The 20,714-nt window shown below is 40.3% G+C and overlaps 1 protein-coding gene across 5 annotated transcripts in view; it reads left to right on the forward strand.

Annotated features, from left to right (window-relative positions):
* Positions 1-20,714, forward strand: part of ptpn21 (protein tyrosine phosphatase non-receptor type 21) — a 67,219-nt gene that overhangs the window by 34,541 nt on the left and 11,964 nt on the right. For all 5 annotated transcript variants that reach the window (XM_078234188.1, XM_078234186.1, XM_078234187.1 and 2 more), the window contains 5 exons: positions 2,433-2,520; positions 7,560-7,642; positions 8,704-8,764; positions 13,220-13,301; positions 13,803-15,208. In XM_078234188.1, the coding sequence (XP_078090314.1) occupies positions 2,433-2,520; positions 7,560-7,642; positions 8,704-8,764; positions 13,220-13,301; positions 13,803-15,208 (1,720 nt within the window). The remainder of the gene's footprint in view (positions 1-2,432; positions 2,521-7,559; positions 7,643-8,703; positions 8,765-13,219; positions 13,302-13,802; positions 15,209-20,714) is intronic.

Genomic DNA, 20,714 nt, shown 5'->3' on the forward strand with positions numbered 1-20,714 from the left:
ATCAGATATGAAGGAAGATCCATGACCAGTCCTGGTTGTAATTTGAAAGCAACTGAATACAAATGTCCAAAGATAAAATGGAGATTTTTTTTAATGCAGTAGTGTAACTTTTTAAATAGTTGAGAACTAGTGCAAATGTGCTTATAGCAATTGATTTTGATGAGTCAATCCAAAGCTTCAAGTGTATGCTTAGATTAGTATCGAGAGCGCATTTACATGAGTAGAAAATATATGTATGTATTGGCAAAGTTTAAAGGGATGCAATTGGAAAGAAGGAGCAGAAAATTCTTGTATATTTTGGAAAGGTTTAGAGGCATTTTAATCCATAGCTGGGTTTCTTTCTGAAGAAAGATAGGCTAAGACATGGCCGGGAAATTGGGGGGGGAGAAAAAACCAATACTGAAGTGCGCACGTGAATCTACAGGTAAATGTACCAATCCAATACCTAATATCTGGGCCTCTGACTGCTAAAGTGGAGCAGCATGAGGTGACTAGGGCAGCACGGTGGCACATTGGTTAGCACTGTTGCCTCACAGTGGCAGGGACCTGGGTTTGATTCCTGGCTTGGGTCACTGACTGTGCAGACTCTACATATTCTCCCCGTGTTTGCGTGGGTTTCCTCCGGGTGCTCTGGTTTGCTCCCCCACTCCAAAGATGTGCAGGTTAGGTGCATTCACCATGCTATATTCTCCTTCAGTGTATCTGAACAGGCCTAGATGATAGGATAGAGAGCCACATATCCAAATTTGCCAATGACTCCAAGATTAATTGCATTACAAACAGTGGAAACGGATGCTTAAAATTAAACCAAGGCCCTATCTGGTTGCCCAATTGGATGTATAAGATCCCATGGAACATTTTGAAGAAGCGCAGAGGAGTTATCCCCAGTGTCCCGGCCAATATTTGTGCCTCAATCAACAACACAGGAAAACAAATGATCTTGTCATTATCACGTTGCTGTCTGTGGGAGTTTGCATTTTGTATATTGGGACTTTGTGGAGTGCATATTGGCTGCCATGTTTCCTACATTACAGTAGTGGCGAGACTTCAAAAGTACTTTGCGATATCCGGTGCTTGTGTAAAGCACTTATACGAATCCAAGTCTTTCTTTCTCTTTACCTCAAGCAATAGTTGAGGCTGGGTCAATTGTTTAACTTTGAAGTTGATTTCACCTAGGACAGGTATAAAGAGATGTGGAGCAAAAATGAGTATATTAAGTTGGGTCGCAGCTCAGTTGTTGGTTTGTTGTGTCATTTGATGTCAATCCCTAGTTACCTTTTGAGAAGAAGGCAGTGAACCACTGCTTTTAATTGCTGTAGTCCATCTGGTGTAAGTACACCTGCAGTACTGTTGTAAGGGAGTTCCAGGTTTTTGAACCTGTGACTGTGAGGAACATTTGGGCTAAATGGTCTATTCCTGTATCAATGCAAGTCTTAGTTGGAAAGGTCGTATTCTTTATAATTTTAGTATAATCTTTTTTTCACAGGATATCAGCTTTGCTTGCTGTGCCAGAATTTATTGCCCATTCTGAATTGCCGTTGAGAAGGTAGTGATGAACTGTTGAAATGTTGCAGTTCATGTGGTATAGGCACACCCACAGTGCTGTTAGAGAGGGAGTTCCAGGATTTTGACTCGGCGACAGTGAAGGAATGATGATAAAGTTCCAAGTCAGGATAGTGTGTAGCTTGGAGTGGGTCTTTCATTTATTGTTTTTGTGGGGAAAGAGTTCCACACTTCTGCCACCCTTTGAAGAAGGCGTGTTTCCTAACTTTTCCTTAATGGCAAGGCACTGATTTTAATGTCGTGTCCCCATGTCGGAGACTCCTGCATCAGGAAAACATTTTTATTTCTCTATTCACCTGATCAATTCCTTTTAACCCTAAAACTTCAAATCAAATCACCCCTTAACTTAGTGATGAGTGTTGAAAATATTAATTGAATGAGGAATCACAACATTTTGGGAGATTTTCAGATTTCCACTAACTTTTTCACACCTAAGTAGCCATGCTCTAAGATAATGCTCTGTTGTTCTGGATTCCCACCATGTGAAATAGTTGCCCTGGATCTGCTCTATTGAATCTCTTCATAATTTTTAACAGCTCAATTATACCACCCTTCTCTCTGTGAAACTGGAGGGAGCACCAGCCACGTTTATTTAATCTGACCACATAATTTAACAATTTGAGCTGTTGTGTTGTTCTAGTGACTCTGCAGTGTACTTCCTCCAAGACCAATTCATCATTCCTGAGATTTAGTGTCCCAGATAGGAGCCTGACCAGGGCTCTGTCCAGCTGAAGCACTGCTTCCTCCTCCTCGAATTCCAACCCCCTTGAAGTCAAGATCTATTGTTACTAAATTAGCTAAAATCGGTTTTAAATCTTTTCAGTTGAAGTAGAAATGTCTGTATAAAGAAGTTATCTCTCTCTTTTTAGATGGAATGATATATCCAACCTGTCTCACAACAAATCCTTCTTTGCATTAGAACTGGCAAACAAAGAGGAGACCATCCAGTTCCAGACTGTGAGTGCTCTGAAACTCTTACCTACAACCAGTGTGTGCACAAATTTGACATAGTGAAGCAAAGTGAATTAAAAAATACACTGATCCCAGAAAAGACACATCAACTTGTACTATTGTCTGAAGATTGTAACTTGTACTGCATGTGGTCTCAGGGCTATATGTTTACTTTCTACTCATCTGGCTTAATGGAATATAGTATTTTATCTACAGTTTATCAATTCAGTGTTAATTTCCCTAGTTATATGATCTTATTTGGCTTTAACTAAAAATCAGTTATGTAGAAACCGGTTCAGGAGTGTGGCATCTGAGTAAATAACATCTGTGCCGCACAAAACAATATTGAGGGTAACAAATTTGCGAAATTTGGGGAAGTATGTAGTTTATGTTTCAGTTACAGTTTTATTATTCGGATAAACAAATCTTATTTCATTATTTGGACCACTATAAAAGAACACCATTGGTTTGTAACATTTCCTAAATGGTGAGTCCCTAATCTTGATTGGAAGTCTGAAAATTAGCAAAAAGAAAAAAGAGATGATGGGGATTTAGCAACCATGCAAAATAGTGTTTAAAGTTTGTAGAATCGTTGGAATAGATGAACTTAGGTACATATTTTGGTCATTGAATAGTTAAAAAATGGAAGAGGAAAAGAAATAGGGAGAAGAATGGGGCATTTAGGTGTATATTTGGGAAATTTTGCAGAGTGCGATGGATAGATTTGGAGAATCAACTGATCTGGAAAATGGGGCTGGGCTATAAGTCAACCATGATGTAATTAAATAGCAGAAAAGGCTCTGCATTACAAAGGTTTGCTGACTGGTAATGCATAGGAATGTTATTGGCCAGTGTTAGGAAAAAAGCTGTAGTTTTTTTTAAAAGCATGTATTTATTGTAAGTTGTACATTTTACCCAGAATGAAATAAATCCCCCAAATCTAGGACAGTACAGAGTAATCATTATTCCACATAAACATACAGAAAAGCTGAGCAAATATTCATACAAATGGTTCAAATTGCCAAGCATTGCAATCGTTGTAGTCGGCATCTCTTACGGATAAAGAAATGATACCAGAAAGAGTGGGGGATCTCAGGATAATAGGATAAAACCATGAGCACATGGCCCCATAATGTGCACCCTCCAACACAGGATAACAGGACAAAACTGCACAATATACGGGATCCCTAATGAGATAATGTGCAACCAGCTGGGGCCTAACTCATCATCCCAAGACCTCCAAGCAATGAAAGGATAACACAGAAAAAAGGGAACACCAGGATGTTGGCATTGGTACAAGACGTGGCATGGCAGTGCATGCTCTTGTACACAGGAATCAATAAGCCAAGGGTTCATGCACTTCGCCTCGGCTCACAACAAAATAAACCTCCATCCTGTCGAGCCATAACAGTGGCACCAAGCAGGTTCCCTATCACTGGAAAACTTAAACCATTTCCTACCAAGGAAACCCTACCAACAAGAAGAATTGTCAAGACACCCATTCATGGGGATCTCAATGAGAGATAGGATTCTCCCCTTCCTGACAAGATAAGGGAAACCTAGGATTAACAAATCAACGCCTTTATCAGCACCCCACTTACCCGGATAAGAAAGGAAACCCCAAAGAGAGAGGAACGTCAAGATTATCCAACAGATGCCAGACGTGGTCTTTGTGTACACATTGGCAAAAAGGATACCTGGAACAGGACAGCACAATGTCACAAGAAATAGGGCACTACACTCCATCCTCGGGGGAGCCCAAACCTTGTGAAGGTGGACAAACTGGTATAAGGCGACTTGGAGGAGATGATCTACCCCTCCAACCGAAGAAAGACTCCAGCAGTGCTGAATTGAAGCACCCAAACTTGCACTCGGGGCCCCAAAGCCAACAGGATACTACATCCCCAGGGGAATCCAGTCTCAAGAAGGAGAGCAGTCCAGAAACCACCACAGTGGGGTGTCCCACGGGAGGACAACCTACTCCCTTGCCCAACATACCCTCCACCTGACCCAGACAAACACAACCACTATTGCCCTAACTATTCACCAATAAACTGGAATAAGGGCTAACAAGCCAAAAATACTCTCAACGCTCTTGAACATTGAACAAAGTAAACTACTCCCATCTTCCAGAGGTGCCATTTAGGCCCTGCCATCAACAAGATATGACCCATTTCCCCACAGTAGAGGAACTCTAACAACAGGATAGTATGCCCACTGTACATTCAATGCGCCAAGTAATTAAGTAGCCACTGTCATTACCTGCATGGCCAGATCAAATTAGAAGACTGACCAAACAAGGCCAGGTATCCAAGGATTAGCTAACCACGCCCAGGCGTGCACTACTACTTAATTCTCTTTTCCCACCCACTCCAACAACGCATGTATCCTGGAGATACCAATGAGAGAAAAAAGCACCCAGTCTTTTCCAGGATACATGATCTGTATCTTCGGAAACGAGCAAGGATTCCTTAATTCCAAAATAACAACAGTATAAAAGAAAAGCACAACCCCAATTGTTCTGATGAGGGATTTTCCTCACCCACAATGAGAACTTATCAGGCCATATCAAACCACCTGCCCATCACCTTGCTGTGGTGCTACTCATCTTGCCTAAAAAATAGCATGAAGGCAACTAAAAATTGTACTCCATTGGTGCAAATGCAAGGTTTACAGCACCTAGAAAAAAACAGGCAAATACTGCACAGCCCTCATGTCATACAACCAACACAGCATGCTCCCCAATGGAAAGAAGCAGATCCACATACAATCCCCAAACAAGGAAATACCTCTGTGGTGCAAACACTGAAACCCAAGATTTAGCACTTGGCCAGGGCCAGAAGCAGGGCAGGCAAACCCTCCCACCTACCCTGCTGTCCCGGTATCAGTCATCAAAACCAAGATTGAATGAGTGCAAATGCCAATGCACATGAGACTATTTGGTCCCCCTCGTTCCACCATCAGAGTACGGTAGTGGACGAGCACCACCAAAAAGAAAAAATAGGCGATCCTGATTTTCACAGGATAGCTGGTGACAAACGCCCTGTGTTCATATATCATGCAGCCTTGTCAGAATAAAAGACAACATCACAATCAGAAGTATAGTCACAAGGGAACAAAGTTCAAGATGAACTGCAGGATAATATCATTCGCAAAGCTTGAAAAGGCCAAAATACTGACGGGAGTATCGAGCAACATGCAGAATCCATCCAGAGTTTCACTGAAGCCTCTGCACCTCTGTTGGGTCGTTATCCTGAAGCCACAATGAAGAAAAACCTAAGCCCTGGCAGGTGGCGACCAATAGCATCACCAAAGCATGGGCCCGCTCACCAGCAAAACCACGATTGCGAACTGGGCCCTATGCTAGACATCTCCAACTGTTTTGATCAAACAAGGATTTTTTTTGACTTGACTTGACTTGGCTTCACTTTGCCAAAATTCAGCTAGGATCTTCCAGGAACATTGCACGGATTATACAGAGGATCAGATAATTACAGATTACATCAGGATAAAAAGCAAATTAAAAGATAGTGCCAGTGCTCACAATGCTGATGCTCTTCACCTATTACCCCCCACACGCTCACACTCACGTTTTCTCTCTCTCTCTCTCTCTCACACACTTTTGTGGGATTTGTATTGGTAAATATTAGAAATAAGTTTTAAGTGGGTTTAGTTTAATGTTCCAATGTCTGGAGGGGTAAAACCTATAGTTAGATTCATACTGGACAAAGGTGTTTATATATGTGGAGATTGGTTTCAATTCCAACTGTGCTTCTATTTTGCTTAGAGGGGGTTATGGCGTAAAGAGTAAATAAAAAGGAGAAGCACGTGGCCATTGCTTAGCAACTGGGGGCCTTTTAAGATAAAAAGGGTTTCTTGAATTTAGTTTTAGCTGGATATATTGCAGTTGACGATAGTACACCAGCGAGTGAACATCTCTCGACTCTGCCAGGAGAAGAAAGATTGGACAGCTCAAGGGAGTTGCAAAGAGGCAGACTTCCCAAAGAACCAGATACATTCCACATAGCCAGGGAATTGGGACAGAAGGAATGACTTTAAAAGACAGAAGAGAACAGAGACCATTGTATTGTTCAGGATTATTCAAGGGAGAAGCAGACAAAGTATTGAGTGAAAGAGACAGCTGCAGTGCCCAGAGCTAAAGTGGGAAAGCAGACTTCAGAGGTAAATCAATAGTTTGATACCATTTCCATTGTACACACTGCTGTACAAACTGTTCACAACAAAATCCTGAAGGGAAGTTGAAAATCATGGATACTGGATTCATTGTTAAAGTAGAGCAGGAAGCATTGATGAAAGTTAGTTGGAGAACCTGGACTGGATTTCTGAATGCAAACTGCTGATCGAAAGCATTGTTGTGAATGAAGATTTTAAAATGTGATTTTTAGGAGTGCACTTTGGAAACACTTGACAATCTGGGGAGATTAGGAGAAATCCTCAGACACTAACTTGGGTTCAGAACGAAGGGTGTTTCGACAAAATCAGTCTGTGTTTAAAAGGACTTTGTGTTACTGAGATCATTGTAGCTTAAGATGTACTTTGTAATCCATGTGTATTTGTTAAACTAAGGTGGGGGAAAGGGTCATAATCCAATTTTTTTCATGTTTAATAAATATTTTATCTTGCTGAAACTAATTAGCAGTCCTGTGACTTTTTCTCCACGTTTTCTAAACAAAACTAAAAGTTACGGTCTTTTGAGCCAAGCTTACATTCTGGGATCTTCCAGTCCAGTTATAACCAACTGGGATCGCAACACCAGGCACTATTCTAGTAAAATGTGTACACAAGTTATTCTAATGAGCAATTTGTAGGTTGTTCAAGTCATCTGCTTTTTCCTTCGCCTCTATTTTTCAAACTAAAATCATCTAGGTCTCAATTCTGACAAATGGTTACAGCTGAAAGATTAAACTTAACTTTTTACTTTAAACAAAGTACATCTTAAGCTACAATTTTCTGTGATAGCTTTTATGTTTGTTTGTAGGAGATTGTAGAAGCTGCTGTTACTGATTTTAGTTTTATTTCTGCAGGAAGACATGGAAACATCCAAATATGTATGGCGAATGTGTATTGCACGACGCAAGTTTTATAGTCTGAATAAAAACTGCAATTTGTAAGTATAACTATTAAATTGATAGTGCAGGCACAATTTTCTGGTACTTAAAGTAAAACAGATGAAGTGAAATAGCTGTCTAAAGTTTAATTTATATTTCCCTTTTATGTTTAGAGACTCATCTGTATCATTCCAAAGTTTTCAAACTTTTTTGCAGCTTTTTGTCAAGCATCGGTAGGGAAATGTTGGTTGGTTATGAGAAAGGACAAGGAACAAATCCAGAATAAGAAGAATTAACTGGGGGAAAGCCAACTTCAGTGGAGTGAGAATGGATTTGGTCCACTTCAGTTGAAATCCAAGATTGACTGGCAAAATGACGTGGGCTTCTATAGAGAAGAGAGTTCAGGAGCAGCCATGGTATAGATCTAAGATAGTACAAACAAATCCAGACAAAAGAAATCGAGATTAAGATACAGAAGAAAAAGTGTTTGTGGACAATGCAAGCAAGAACTAGGCTGCATGTAGAAGGTTCAATGAGGTGGTTGGGGGCAGGGGACAGAGTGGCAGTTAAGCATACAAGAGAAGAAGAAAGAGTGTTTGCAAACAGACTAGCAAGTAATATAAAATGGAATCTCAAAGTCTTCTATAGGCATATAAATAATAAATGGCTGGTAAAAGGAATGGGGCAGATTAGAGGTCAAAAAGGAGACTCAAACCTTGAGCCAGGGGCATTGCATTAAATGAATATTAAGGAATGGGATGCTGTGTAAGTCATGATGTAAGAAGAGATAATTCAAACACTTGAAGGGTGTAAAATTCATGAGGCTGTATTGGATAGGCTTTCTGTACTTAAAAGTTGATGGAGCACTAGGACTGGATGGGCTCCTGGATGAACTGAAGCTTAAAAGCTACTTTGTTTTTCAGGAGCAATGTAATGTGTATAGTTACATTGTCTTTCTCATATCACCCCCTGAAAATATTTTAACTGCTATTGATGAAGAGCTCTTTGTACTCTGGAGTTATAAAATGGGTTTTTACTGTTAAATACCTATAAAGGTGGTTAAAATCGTTTAGAGGAAAATTGGTTTGGATTACAACAATTATTTGCTTTTCGATTCCAGACAAACTCAAACTGCTTCAGTAAGTCCTGTCCGAAGGAGTCTGTTGTCAAGAATGTCTTTGGTATGTGAGATGCGGCCTTGTAGCTTTCATTTTGTTCCCAACATGACTTTTAAACTGTAAAGGGTCTTATCCAGCACTGTCATCAAATAATTAGTAGCAATCCTATTCAGGGTTACTTTGATGAAAAGGAGATAGAGCATATGATGAAACAGAGGGTGTATGATGCATGTCAGGTGAATTCTTCAAGCGAGAACCAGGCCAAGTATAATAAACTGAGATGTCTAGCTTCCCCTTAAAGGCATTGTGGTGGGGAGTTCCACATTGTCACTAACCTTGGATAAAGGAGTTTCTTCTGAATTCCCTATTGGATTTTCTGGTAGTGATCTTATATTAATGACATCATGCTTCACCACAAATGAAAGCGTTCTCTTTATATAAATTCAATCAAAAGCTTTTATAATTTTCAAGATCCCTCTTAGGTCACCCCTCAAGAAAGAATAGACCCAGCCTGTCAATATATATATGCATTTCTGATATCCTTATAAACTTTCTCTGTACCCTCTCTGGTGCCTTATATCCTTTTGATAACATGGTGACTAGAACTGCACACTGTACTGTTAAATGTGTTTGATCCAAATTGTATTAAATAGTATTTATATCAAGTAGTTTAACTAGTTAAGTTGTATGTTTAATACAGTACTTGTATGTTCCTGGTCTTGGTTTAAAATTCTACCCTAGTTTAAAGGAAGAAAGAAACTTTAAACCAACAAAGCATCTATTTGCTTAACTAGTTAATACCTCTGCACTTCAGCTCTCCCGTTCCACTCCTTGTTTTCTAACAGACCAGACTAGCATCTCTTCCCTCAATGTGCTGAATGACCTCATTCACAATGAGTTAAATAAATACTGTCGAAACTGGGCTTTATACTTCTTATTGATCACCAAAATTTAGGCTAGTGGAATGGGAGGGTCAGTGTTGGCTTTGATTAAAAAGTTGGCTTCAAATCAGTGAGTCGAGGTAAATGGTTGTTTTTCAGACTGGAGTATGGTGGTTATTTGGTATTGCCCAAGGGTCAGTGCTAAGACAATTGTATTTTAGTGACGTGGTATTGGAGTGCAGAATAAAATTTCAAAATTTGCCAATGATACTAAACTTGGGAGGTGTCAATCGATGTAACAAGGCATAGATTTGCAAGCAGAATGGACAGACGTGACAGATGGAATTTAATGCAGGGAAATATGAGGTGATACATTTTGGCAGAAGGGATAAAAAAGCAATACAGACTTATTGGCAGTTATGAAGAATGTGTGGGAACGAAGGGAACTGTAGGGATAAGAGAGTTCATATTCATAGATCTTTGAAGGTGACAGGGCATTTTGAGAGAGTAATTAGCAAAGCAAATTAGATCCTGGGCATCATAAATAGATATATTGGATGGGATTTTCTGGCTGCGCTCGGCCCAAGACCAGTGGACCTTTGCGTGGTGTGTGCCCTGTCCGCTATGATTCCTGTTGGGGGCGGGTCAGGAAAATTCCGCCCATTGTGCACAAAATCAGGAAAGGTCATGCTGAACCTTTAAAAGTCTCTGGTCAGACTGCTTCTAGAATATTCCATCCAGTTCTGTTTGCTACACTTGAAAGGTGTGAGGGTGCAGAGGACATTATTGTAGAAGCTAATGGTACAAGTAATAAGGGGCACAGATTTAAGGTTTTGGACAAACTTGCATGTCTACCAAGAACAAGTGGGACACTGACTAAATTGCCCTATGGAAAAATCTGGCATTGACTTGCTGGACCAAATGGCTGCCTCCTGTGCCATTGTGATTAATTTTAAGAATAAATAATTCTATTCATTATTTAACTTGTACTGAGAGCTGACATGTTGTTTGGACTGACTTTTCATAGTTAATGGAAATTGCAGCAGTGTGTATATTTCATATCAGCTATACTTTAGTTAATTTAAGCTTTGTTGCTTTTTAATTAAACTTTTAACTCTTCAGGCATGTGCAGGAATATTATTATCCCAATCAACCTCCAGTCATTTTATAGTTACAGTAATTTCTTACACCAGGCAGCATTCTAATGAAACGTCTCTATATGCCTCAATATCCTTCCCTGTAATATAGAACCTAATACTGTACACAGTACGCTATCTGAGATCATTGCCTTCTGTTAATTATTTATCGCATTCATAGATACAAACATTAGCATTATTTATTCTACTACACATATTTATTCTACTATTTACTCATGTTTAAGCTTATGTTGTGGTTAATGATAAACAAAGCTCTGCTCTTCCTTATCTCTAAAAGTTTCCAATCAACAATCTGAGGAGTGTCTTGTTAGTATTGCCTTCACAAATTGCCTGCAGTGGAATGCCAGCCTGGGCTACTAACTCAAGTTAACCTTGCTTTCCTATAATGCATATTGTATTGGCCATTTTATGTCAATGCATGTTAGTCATTGTATGTTAACATCTGTAAAATCTACACCTTTGGTCATATCAAATGAGCTTATCTCATTGCAATCTGAAATTAAATCACTCTAGACTTGAATGTGAGTATCCAGTGCTTGCAATGCATAGTGTGTCCTACAACCAGGAAAGAGGCCATTTAGCTCAATCAGTCCGTGTCACTGTTTCCCCTTCACTCAAGCAACTAGTTTGAATGACATTTACCTACCCAGCTTCCATCATTTTTCTTCTATCATCTATCCAATCTAATGTTGAATGTTGCCATTGTTTGTGTCTTGACGCCAACCCTTGAAGTGAATTTCTCTTGCTCTCTGTTTTAAATTTCTTGCACTTGATCTTGTGATCACTCAACTAATGGAAGCAGTACTCTGTTTACTCTGTTCCCATCATTACATAATTTTAAAGAAATATTACCCTGTAATCTGTGATGTTCAAATAAAGGATGTAATTTTTTTCAAGTTTGCCATTATATTTGTAATCCCCTGCAACCCCTCTAGTCTCAATATCTTTTTTATAGTATGGAGCCTGATACTGCATGCAAATTCTGACGATTTTATATATCCTCATTTTGACTTCTATATTTTTATGCAATTTGAGATAAAGCCTAGAATTCACATTTTAAAAGCCTTTGGGGCCTGAGGTGTGCTGCCTTTAAATGTCTTCTCAATCTGTACCTCCAAATCCTCTGCTGTTGTATTGTAGTGAGGCTACTTCCATTTAGAGTATAATTACTTCTGGCTTATTTATTAAAATACACAATGTCACACTTAACTGATGTTGAGCTCCATCTGTCTTTGTTTAGCATATTCCCACCTTTTCAGTATTTCTTTGCAGTTTCCTTTGATCACCTGAGAAAATAAATTATCTCTTATTTTGGCAGCAACTGCAAATGTCGGCACCACTCCTTCAATTCCCATGTCAAAATCATTGACATGGCCCCAGAACTCTGGAATCCTGTTTGTTATCTTGCTAATTAAGGATGTGAAGGCACTAGGGAATGTGTAGAAAAGATTCGGGGGAATCGTTCCAAGGGTGATGAACTTCAGTTACATAGATTCGAGATGTAAGGGTTGTGTTGGAGACAAAAGATGAAAATCTGATTTGATAGAGGTGTTCAAACTTGGACAGGGTAGAAAATTGTTCCTGATTGCATAAGGATCAGGACCCAGAGCCCCCAGATTTAAGATGATTGGCAAAACAAGTAATGTTGGCCTGAGGAAAAACTTTATTACACTAAGAGACTGGTTAGGGCCTGGAATGCACTGCCCAAGAGTGTGGTGGCAGTAGATTCAATCCTGATTTACAAAAGAGAATTGGACAATTGTTTGAAGAGATTTTTGAGGGCTGAAGAGAAAAGACAGGAGAGTGGCACTAAGTGAGTTGTTCTTGCAGAAAACAATCATGAACACGACGGGCCAATTGGCCTCCTGCTATGAAATCCACACTCAATTTCTCTAGTAATCTACTGTGTGTATCTGAATAATTGTAGGCTGTAAAAAAAAAAAAATCCCCACAAAACGAAATGCAAGCACTAAAATCGGGCAATTTATCCATATTATTGACCAAAAGAAGGGCTTGCTTTGCATTCCCTCCAAGCTGATTCTACATTTGACCAGAGCCAGAATTTATACATCTTTTTAATAGCTTGAAAATCCTGTTCCTTGAGCTTAGTACCTTAATTTTTGAGTTAACTTATTTCTGGTCGAGAGAAATTTTGTCTTTCACTAGCTGTTTCCTGTCTTCTATTTTGTATCTAGTTGCGAGAGCAGCCTCCATTTTAAATCCCAGCTGCACAAAATGATATAAAACTAAAAATTATTATCTTTGTCATTTTTTAAAAACAATTTGCCTTCAAATTCCTTTGCCCCATTGGTAGCCTGGCCATCTAGACTCTGTAATTCCCTCCAATGGATTGCTGTGCCTTGTCATCTGATTCTTTCCTTTAAGGCCCACCTTCAAATGTACAGATTTTGGAATGATCAGTGATTGAACATAAAATTATATATTGATTTGCTTTTTATTGCTTTTATGTTTTCTTTTAGCCAAAACCTCATCAGTACATGATGCCACTACCCCATTTACATTACACTGGACACTACATAGAGCCCTTTAAATCTTCTCAAGGTAAGAGTATTTAATCAAGGAAATTTCAGGCAGTATTGCTTAATCATAATGTGGCTTTAAGTACCTTAAAGAAATAATAAAATACCAAACACGTTTGACAATTATTAGAAATTGTAATTGCAAATCTCAATTCCAGAAGCATTTAAAAATAATCTGTCAAGTAGGTATTTGCAATGTACCATCTATTTTGTATTACATAGGGGTAGGATATAAGTTATGTTATAAGACTGGTTATTCAGAGCCTGGGCTCATGATTCAGAGATTTGAGTTTAAAGTAATCTGAGACTATTACATAAATATAAATCTGCTGTAAAATGTAACCGCTGGCATACTGATACGTCTATTGGTCTTGATCATGAATATAGATTCAACCCATTTCACTGCTCAGCTAACTTGTAGTCATGATACAAGCTAACTTGTATGCAGACTGGAGATCGAACATGAAATTTGCATGGTTCAGCTACTCATGTTCTGCATAATTTTCACCTTTTTTTATTTCAGACAATCTCTATGTGAACAATCAAAATAGCTGTTTCTATCGATCTCAAACCAGTTTGGATAGAGTTCCATATGAATACAATGGTCGAATCCGAAATGGCAGCATCTATAGTGCACATAGCACAAGCTCTTTAAATAATCCACAGCACTTTATGCAAGCGTCTCCAATGTCATCAAATCCTAGTATCACTGGAAGTGATATAATAAGAGGAGATTATATCCCAACAAACAGACACAGCACGATTATACCACCTTCCTATAGGCCAACCCCAGATTACGAGACTGTTATGAGACAGCTTAATCGTGGAATGATTCAGAATGAAAGGCAAAGCCATTCCATGCGAAATCTTAACATAGGCAATTCTTATGCCTATAGCAGACCAGATCCACTTGTTTATAGTCAGCCAGAAATCAGAGAGCACGCTCAGCTCAATTCGCAAAATGTGTATCAATACCCTTTTCATTTGAACTACAGTTTCCATAGCCAGTCACCATATATAAATTCAGTTGATCGACGTCCTGTCGTTGGGGCTGTTAGTGTGCCTGAATTAACTAATGCTCAATTGCACACTCAAGACTACAATGCAGCAAATATGCTGAGAACTCAAGTGTACAGGCCTCCACCACCCTACCCTTATCCGAGACCTGCAAACAGTACACCGGACCTTTCACGACATCTATATGTTAGCAGCAGCAATCCAGATCTGATAACAAGGCGTGTGCATCACTCTGTGCAGACTTTCCAGGAAGATAGTTTGCCGGTTGCACATTCACTCCAAGAAGTCAGTGAACCCCTAACTTCTGCCAGAGCACATAGCAACATCCATAAACGTAACAGCATCGAGATTGCAGGGCTTATGCACAATTTTGAGAGTTGGAGAATAAAAGAAAGGACTATGTCAACACCAGGTGTTGAGTCACGTCCAGGAAAAGTAACTTCTGCGGATTCGCAACCAAATGTTTACTTTGAACGAACAAAACCAGGAGATGCTGAAATTCATGAAGAGAAAAGTTGCTACCATGGGCGATCTCTCTCTGATGCAACTATGCTGATTCACAGTAGTGAAGAGGATGAGGAGTTTGATACAGGGTACGTTGAGCAGAGATCTCAGATACAACCTCTTGATTCCACAGCCCAGTTGCCAACTGTTTTAAACCAGTTCCTCAATGAACCATTGCCAGGATATCTCTATAGCTCTGCACCTGCCCTAGCCAGCCAGCACAGTTCAGAAAAGCAAGTACGAGAAAGGGAGGCAATGGAAGCAATGCAATTTCTTGCATTTGTGTCTGAGTCTGACCTCAACACAATTGGAAAAAGCCAAATAAGAAGAGAGTCCTCCAAGAAGAGACCAATGTCTGAAGTGCTTTCTGGAAGATTAAGTGCTATTGAAGCTCTCCCGCCACTTGGGGTGAGTAGTTTAATGCCACACAATATTGTAGAAATATTTATATTTGCACAAGAAAAGATATTGTCGACGTTCAGTTTGAATTATGGTCATTAGGACACTGAAGGAGGTCATTTGGCCCATCAAATCCATGCTTGGCTCTCTGTTTAGAGCAGTCCAGGTCAATCCCATTTCCCTTGCTCTGTGTCCATAATCCTGCAATTTTATTTCTCTCAGATCTTTAATGTCTCTCCTTCCACCACCCTTGTAGGCAGCGAATTCCAGATCATTACCACTCATTGCGTAAAAAAGCTTTTTTTATTTGATTTATTATTGTCACATGTATTAGTATACAGTGGAAAGTATTGTTTCTTGCACACTGTACAGACAAAATATATAGTGGCACGGTGACACAATGGTTAGTACTGCTGCCTCACAGCTTCAGGGATCTGTGTTCGATTCCCGGCTTGGGTCACTGTCTGTGGAGTTTGCATGTTCTCCCCGTGTCTGCGTGGGTTTCCTCCGGGTGCTCCGGTTTCCTCCCACAGTCCAAAGATGTGTGGGTTAGGTGCATTGGCCATGCTAAATTGCCCTTAGTGTCCCATAATACATAGGTTAGAGGGATTGGCGGGGTAAATAGGTGTGGTTACTGGGATGAGGCCTAGGTGGGATTGTTGTCGGTGCAGATTCGATGGGCTGAATGGCCTCCTTCTACACTAGGGTTTCTATACCGTACTTAGAGAAGGAAAGGAAAGAGTGCAGAATGTAGTGTTACAGTCATAGCTAGGGTGTAGAGAAAGATCAACTTAATATATGGTAGGTCCATTCAAAAGCCTCTTGGCAGCAGGGAAGGAGCTGCTCTTGAGTCGGTTGATGCATGCCCCCAGACTTTTGTATCTTTTCCCTGATGGAAGAGAATATGTCCAGGGTGCACGGAGTCCTTGATTATGCTGGCTGTTTTTTCGAGGAAGCTGGAAGTGTAGGCAGAGTCAATGAATGGGAGGCTGGTGTGTGTGATGGACTGGGCTTCGTTCACAACCCTTGTAATTTTTTGCGATCTTGGACAGAGCAGGAGCCATACCAAGCTGTGATACAACCAGAAAGAATGCTTTCTGTGGCGCATCTATAAAAGTTGATGAGAGTCATAGCGGACATGCCAAATTTCCTTAGCCTCCTGGGAAAGTAGGGGCGTTGGTGGGCCGCGTTATCTGTAGAGTCAGCATGGAGGGATCAGGGCAGGTTGTTGGTGATTTGGACTCCTAGAAACTTGAAGCTCTCGACCATTTCCACTTCGTCCCTATTGATGTAGACAGGGGCATGTCCTCCACCACACTTCCTGAAGTCGATGAATAGAATCATAGAAATCATAGAAACCCTACAGTGCAGAAGGAGGCCATTCGGCCCATCGAGTCTGCACCGACCACAATCCCCCCAGGCCCTACCCCCACATATTTACCCGCTAATCCCTCTAACCTATGCATCCCAGGACTCTAAGGGGCAATTTTTAACCTGGCCAATCAACCTAACCCGCACATCTTTGGACTGTGGGAGGAAACCGGAGCACCCGGAGGAAACCCACGCAGACACGAGGAGAATGTGCAAACTCCACACAGACAGTGACCCGAGCCGGGAATCGAACCCGGGACCCTGGAGCTGTGAAGCAGCAATGCTAACCACTGTGCTACCGTGCCGCCCTATCTCCTTCGTTTTGTTGACGTTGAGGGAGAGAGTATTGTCGTCGCACCAGTTCACTAGATTCTCTCTGTCTTTCCTGTACTCTGTCTCATCATTGTTTGAGATCCGGCCCACTACGATGATGTCATCAGCAAATTTGAAAATTGAGTTGGAGGGGAATTTGGCCACACAGTCATTGGTGTATAAGGAGTATAGTAGGGGGCTGAGAACACAGCCTTGTGGAGCACTGCTGTTGAGGATGATCGTGGAGGTGTTGTTGCCATCTATCTTTACTGATTGTGATCTGTGGTTTAGGAAGTCTAGGATCGCAGAGGGAGGATCTGACCCCCTGGCCATGGAGTTTGGAGATGAGTTTTGTGGGAAAATGGTGTTGAAGGCTGAGCTGTAGTCAATAAATAGCATCCCTTCCATACCTGTTGTACAACATTTTAAATGCATGTCCCTTAGTCCTTGTACCACCAGCAAATGGAAACCATTTTTGTCTACTTTATCTAAACCTGCTACAATCTTGTGCATCTTTACCAAATCTCCCTTTAATTTCCATTGTTTCAAGGATAACAACCCCAGCCTTTCCAGCCTAACCTTGTAGCTAAATTCCCACATCCCTGGAACCGTTCTGGTAACTGTCTTCTGCATCCTCTCAAAAGCCTCGTGTCTTTTCTAAAGTGTGGGGATCAGAACTTGAAGCAATGCTCTGGTTGTGGCCTAACCAGAGCTTTATACAGGTTCAGCATAACTTTCCTACAATAGAGGTATTGTACTCAATACCTCCACTTATGAAGCACAAGATTCAAGATGCTTTACTTGCAGCTACCCTCAATATGCCCTGCAGCTTTAAAGATCTATGCCCCAGAGCCCTCTGTCCCTGAGGTCTCTGCATCTTTGCCATTAAATATATATTGCCTCCTCTTATCACCTCTGTCAAAATGCATTACCTCATACTTCTCTGCATTAAATTCCAGCCAATGTCTGTCCAATCTGCTAGCCTAGGTATGTCCTGTTGTTGTCAATTGTATCATCCTTGCTGTTTGCCATGCCTCCAAGTTTGATATAATCTCAGATGAACACTTACCACGACTTATTGTTTTTTGTCCTAAAGCCAATCTTTCATTCAAACTAATAGTTGCCCTCCTATTCCATGAGCCTCAATTTTGTTAACTCGCCTATTATGTGATAATTTGCTAAACATTCCCTTAAAATTCCTTTAGACACCATCCATTGCATTTTCTTCATCAACCTTGTCTGTTACTTAACAAAAAATTAAATTAGTATTGTCAGGCATGATTTGCCTTTTACAAGTCCATGATGCCTGTCCAAGTGCCTGGTTGTTTTATCCTGCTGATTTCTCGTTTCTAAAACCGTACTCCCAATTGATGTTAAACTGATCAACTTGTAGCTACTAGGACTATCCTCACACCATTTCTTGCGTGCCACATTTGCTATTTTCCAAACCTCTTGCACCTCCTCTGTATCTAGGGCTAATTGGAAGATTACGACAAGCCTTTCTACGATCTCCACCTCTACTTCCCTTAGCAGACTAGGCTCCAAGCCATCCAGACCAGGCAACTTATCTACTCTAAAGCATAGCAAGTCTTCCCAGTACATCTTGCTTACCACTTTTCGCTCCATCCATTTCCTCTGTCATAACTTTTGATATTTTGTCAGCATTCTCTTCCTTAGTAAACAGTGATACAAATTACTCATCAAGTAATCTAGCCTTGTCCTGTGCCTTTAAGTGCATATCACTTTCTCTGTCTCTAATAGGCCCCTTCCCAACTCTTACTGTCTGCTTACTAGCTACATGCTGGTAAAAGATTTTTAGTTCCCCTTTATGTTAACTGCCATTCTAATCTCTCATTCTCTGAGTCTTGGGTTCCTCTTCACTTCTCTCAATTATTGTTCTTGACCTGGTTCTCGCTTGAAGAATTCATACACCTTTTTTATTTCACCATATTTCTATCATACAAGAAGGCTTTGGTTCTCCTACTTTTCCATTCTGTTGGACTGTCCCTAAAACTTTGCCTCCTTTAAGATGACCCACTGTTTCATTATAGTTTTTCCTTTCAAATTTTGGTTTCATTTTACTCTGGCTAGATTCTCTTTTATTCCATTGAAGTTGACCACTAATTGGTTTTTTAAAAAAATTGCAATATGTTTTCCTCCCCCAAATGCCTTGTAAACAGATTCACAATATTTGTGGCAAGACTTTTCATCGGAAAATGTAAACATATTCTTTTCGCAAACATCAGCCGTTCTGTGGCGCTGCAGAGGTAGTTGTATGCATGAATTTATGAGTGCATAAAAAAAGTTTTAAAATGCACTCTGTTGCTGAAAACTTTGAAGCTGTTAATTTAAAATCAATACTGATAATTTTTATAGCATATGTTGTGTTCTTATTACTCTTCAATGTTAATGTTTGTGGAGCAAAGAAAAATACATTGGAGAATTGGGCGAGCAGGTTTTAGGCATGTACAGCACCCATTATTTTCTGCTGGCTGTGTACAAGATGCATCTTGTGGCTGAGACCAATGTAAACCCCAGAATGCATGAAAAATAATTTGAAGTATACACAGTGCCATTTCCCAGATTTTACAGGATTATGCATTGTTGCATCAAAAATCATTTTCAATGGATGCAAGTGAAACAGTTAAAGTGGAGCAGTCTTTGTAGATTTCTTGTGGTAACAATAACCACAGTACCCTTTTAATAATTCTGTTTTAGATCTTTCTATTTCAGAATTTCTTTATTATATCAGAATCTAGTTTGGGGAATGCAACTTGTATTTGCTCAGTAGCTTTGATGCCCTGCAAATGGTAATCTATTATTGCATGCTAAGTTACTGGAAGTTAGACTGCAAGTGAAACATTTGCCAAATGTAGCAGAACATTAGAATAAGATGGCACATGAGAAACGATTCTTAGAATACCAGCTTTAACATTAGCTCAAAGAACCAGGAGGCACGAAGACATTTGTGGCAAATGTTCAGATTAATTAGATGTGTCCTCCGAGGCAGTCGGGGAGACAAACAAACAGCTGAGTGCTACTGGTTGCACCTGTCTTTATGCCATCAGTTATATTTACATGCCTTGGCACGCCTACATGCAAAAACAGGCTCCAGGTACACCTAAGTTACATAGCTTTGCCATTTGCTGCAAGAACACGTGAAGCATTGCTGTGCTACACCAGTCTTAACTAAGGTCACCAGCTTCCCAAACTTTTCTGCCTCCAACCTATTCCAGGCTAGTTTTGCTGTATCAATTATTGTGCTGGCTACATTGGTATCAGATGACTAATTCATCAGTCAACATTATCAGCACTTTCCTACTGAAGAATAGATTAACAGAAAAGCTCGATTCATCATGCAGCTGCATTTCAGAAAGTTTACATTGTCATTGATGACAGCCATGTGGCCAAATGGCCAACACATGCTCCACCACTGTTTGTTCCTGCTGATCTTTACAGTGTGACTCACCAATACTACCTTCTCAAAATTGTCAACTGGATCTTCTGGAAAGTATGTAGCTGACCTGCTGCTTCCAGATGTTAAGAGGCGTTCATCATGGTTCATGAAATGCTGATTTTATTGTTCCTCCAGGCCTGCAAAAATAGAAAAAGAAAAATATATTAGAAGGCAGGCTGAAGAAACAATTGCCTTTTCCATTACTGCTTCTATTTCTGCCCATCTCCCTACTAAAAACTATTACACACACACACCCTAGCCATTGCTCTGGTATACCCCTGACCAGCACTGTCCAGCTTAAGGGATGTGGATTTGAATTTGATGGACTTGGTCTGGCTGAATCTCAAAGTGTGACCAGATCCTTCCCTCCATTGT

Source organism: Mustelus asterias, chromosome 18 (assembly GCF_964213995.1).
Source record: "Mustelus asterias chromosome 18, sMusAst1.hap1.1, whole genome shotgun sequence".
In the NCBI taxonomy this organism is placed as follows: domain Eukaryota; kingdom Metazoa; phylum Chordata; class Chondrichthyes; order Carcharhiniformes; family Triakidae; genus Mustelus; species Mustelus asterias.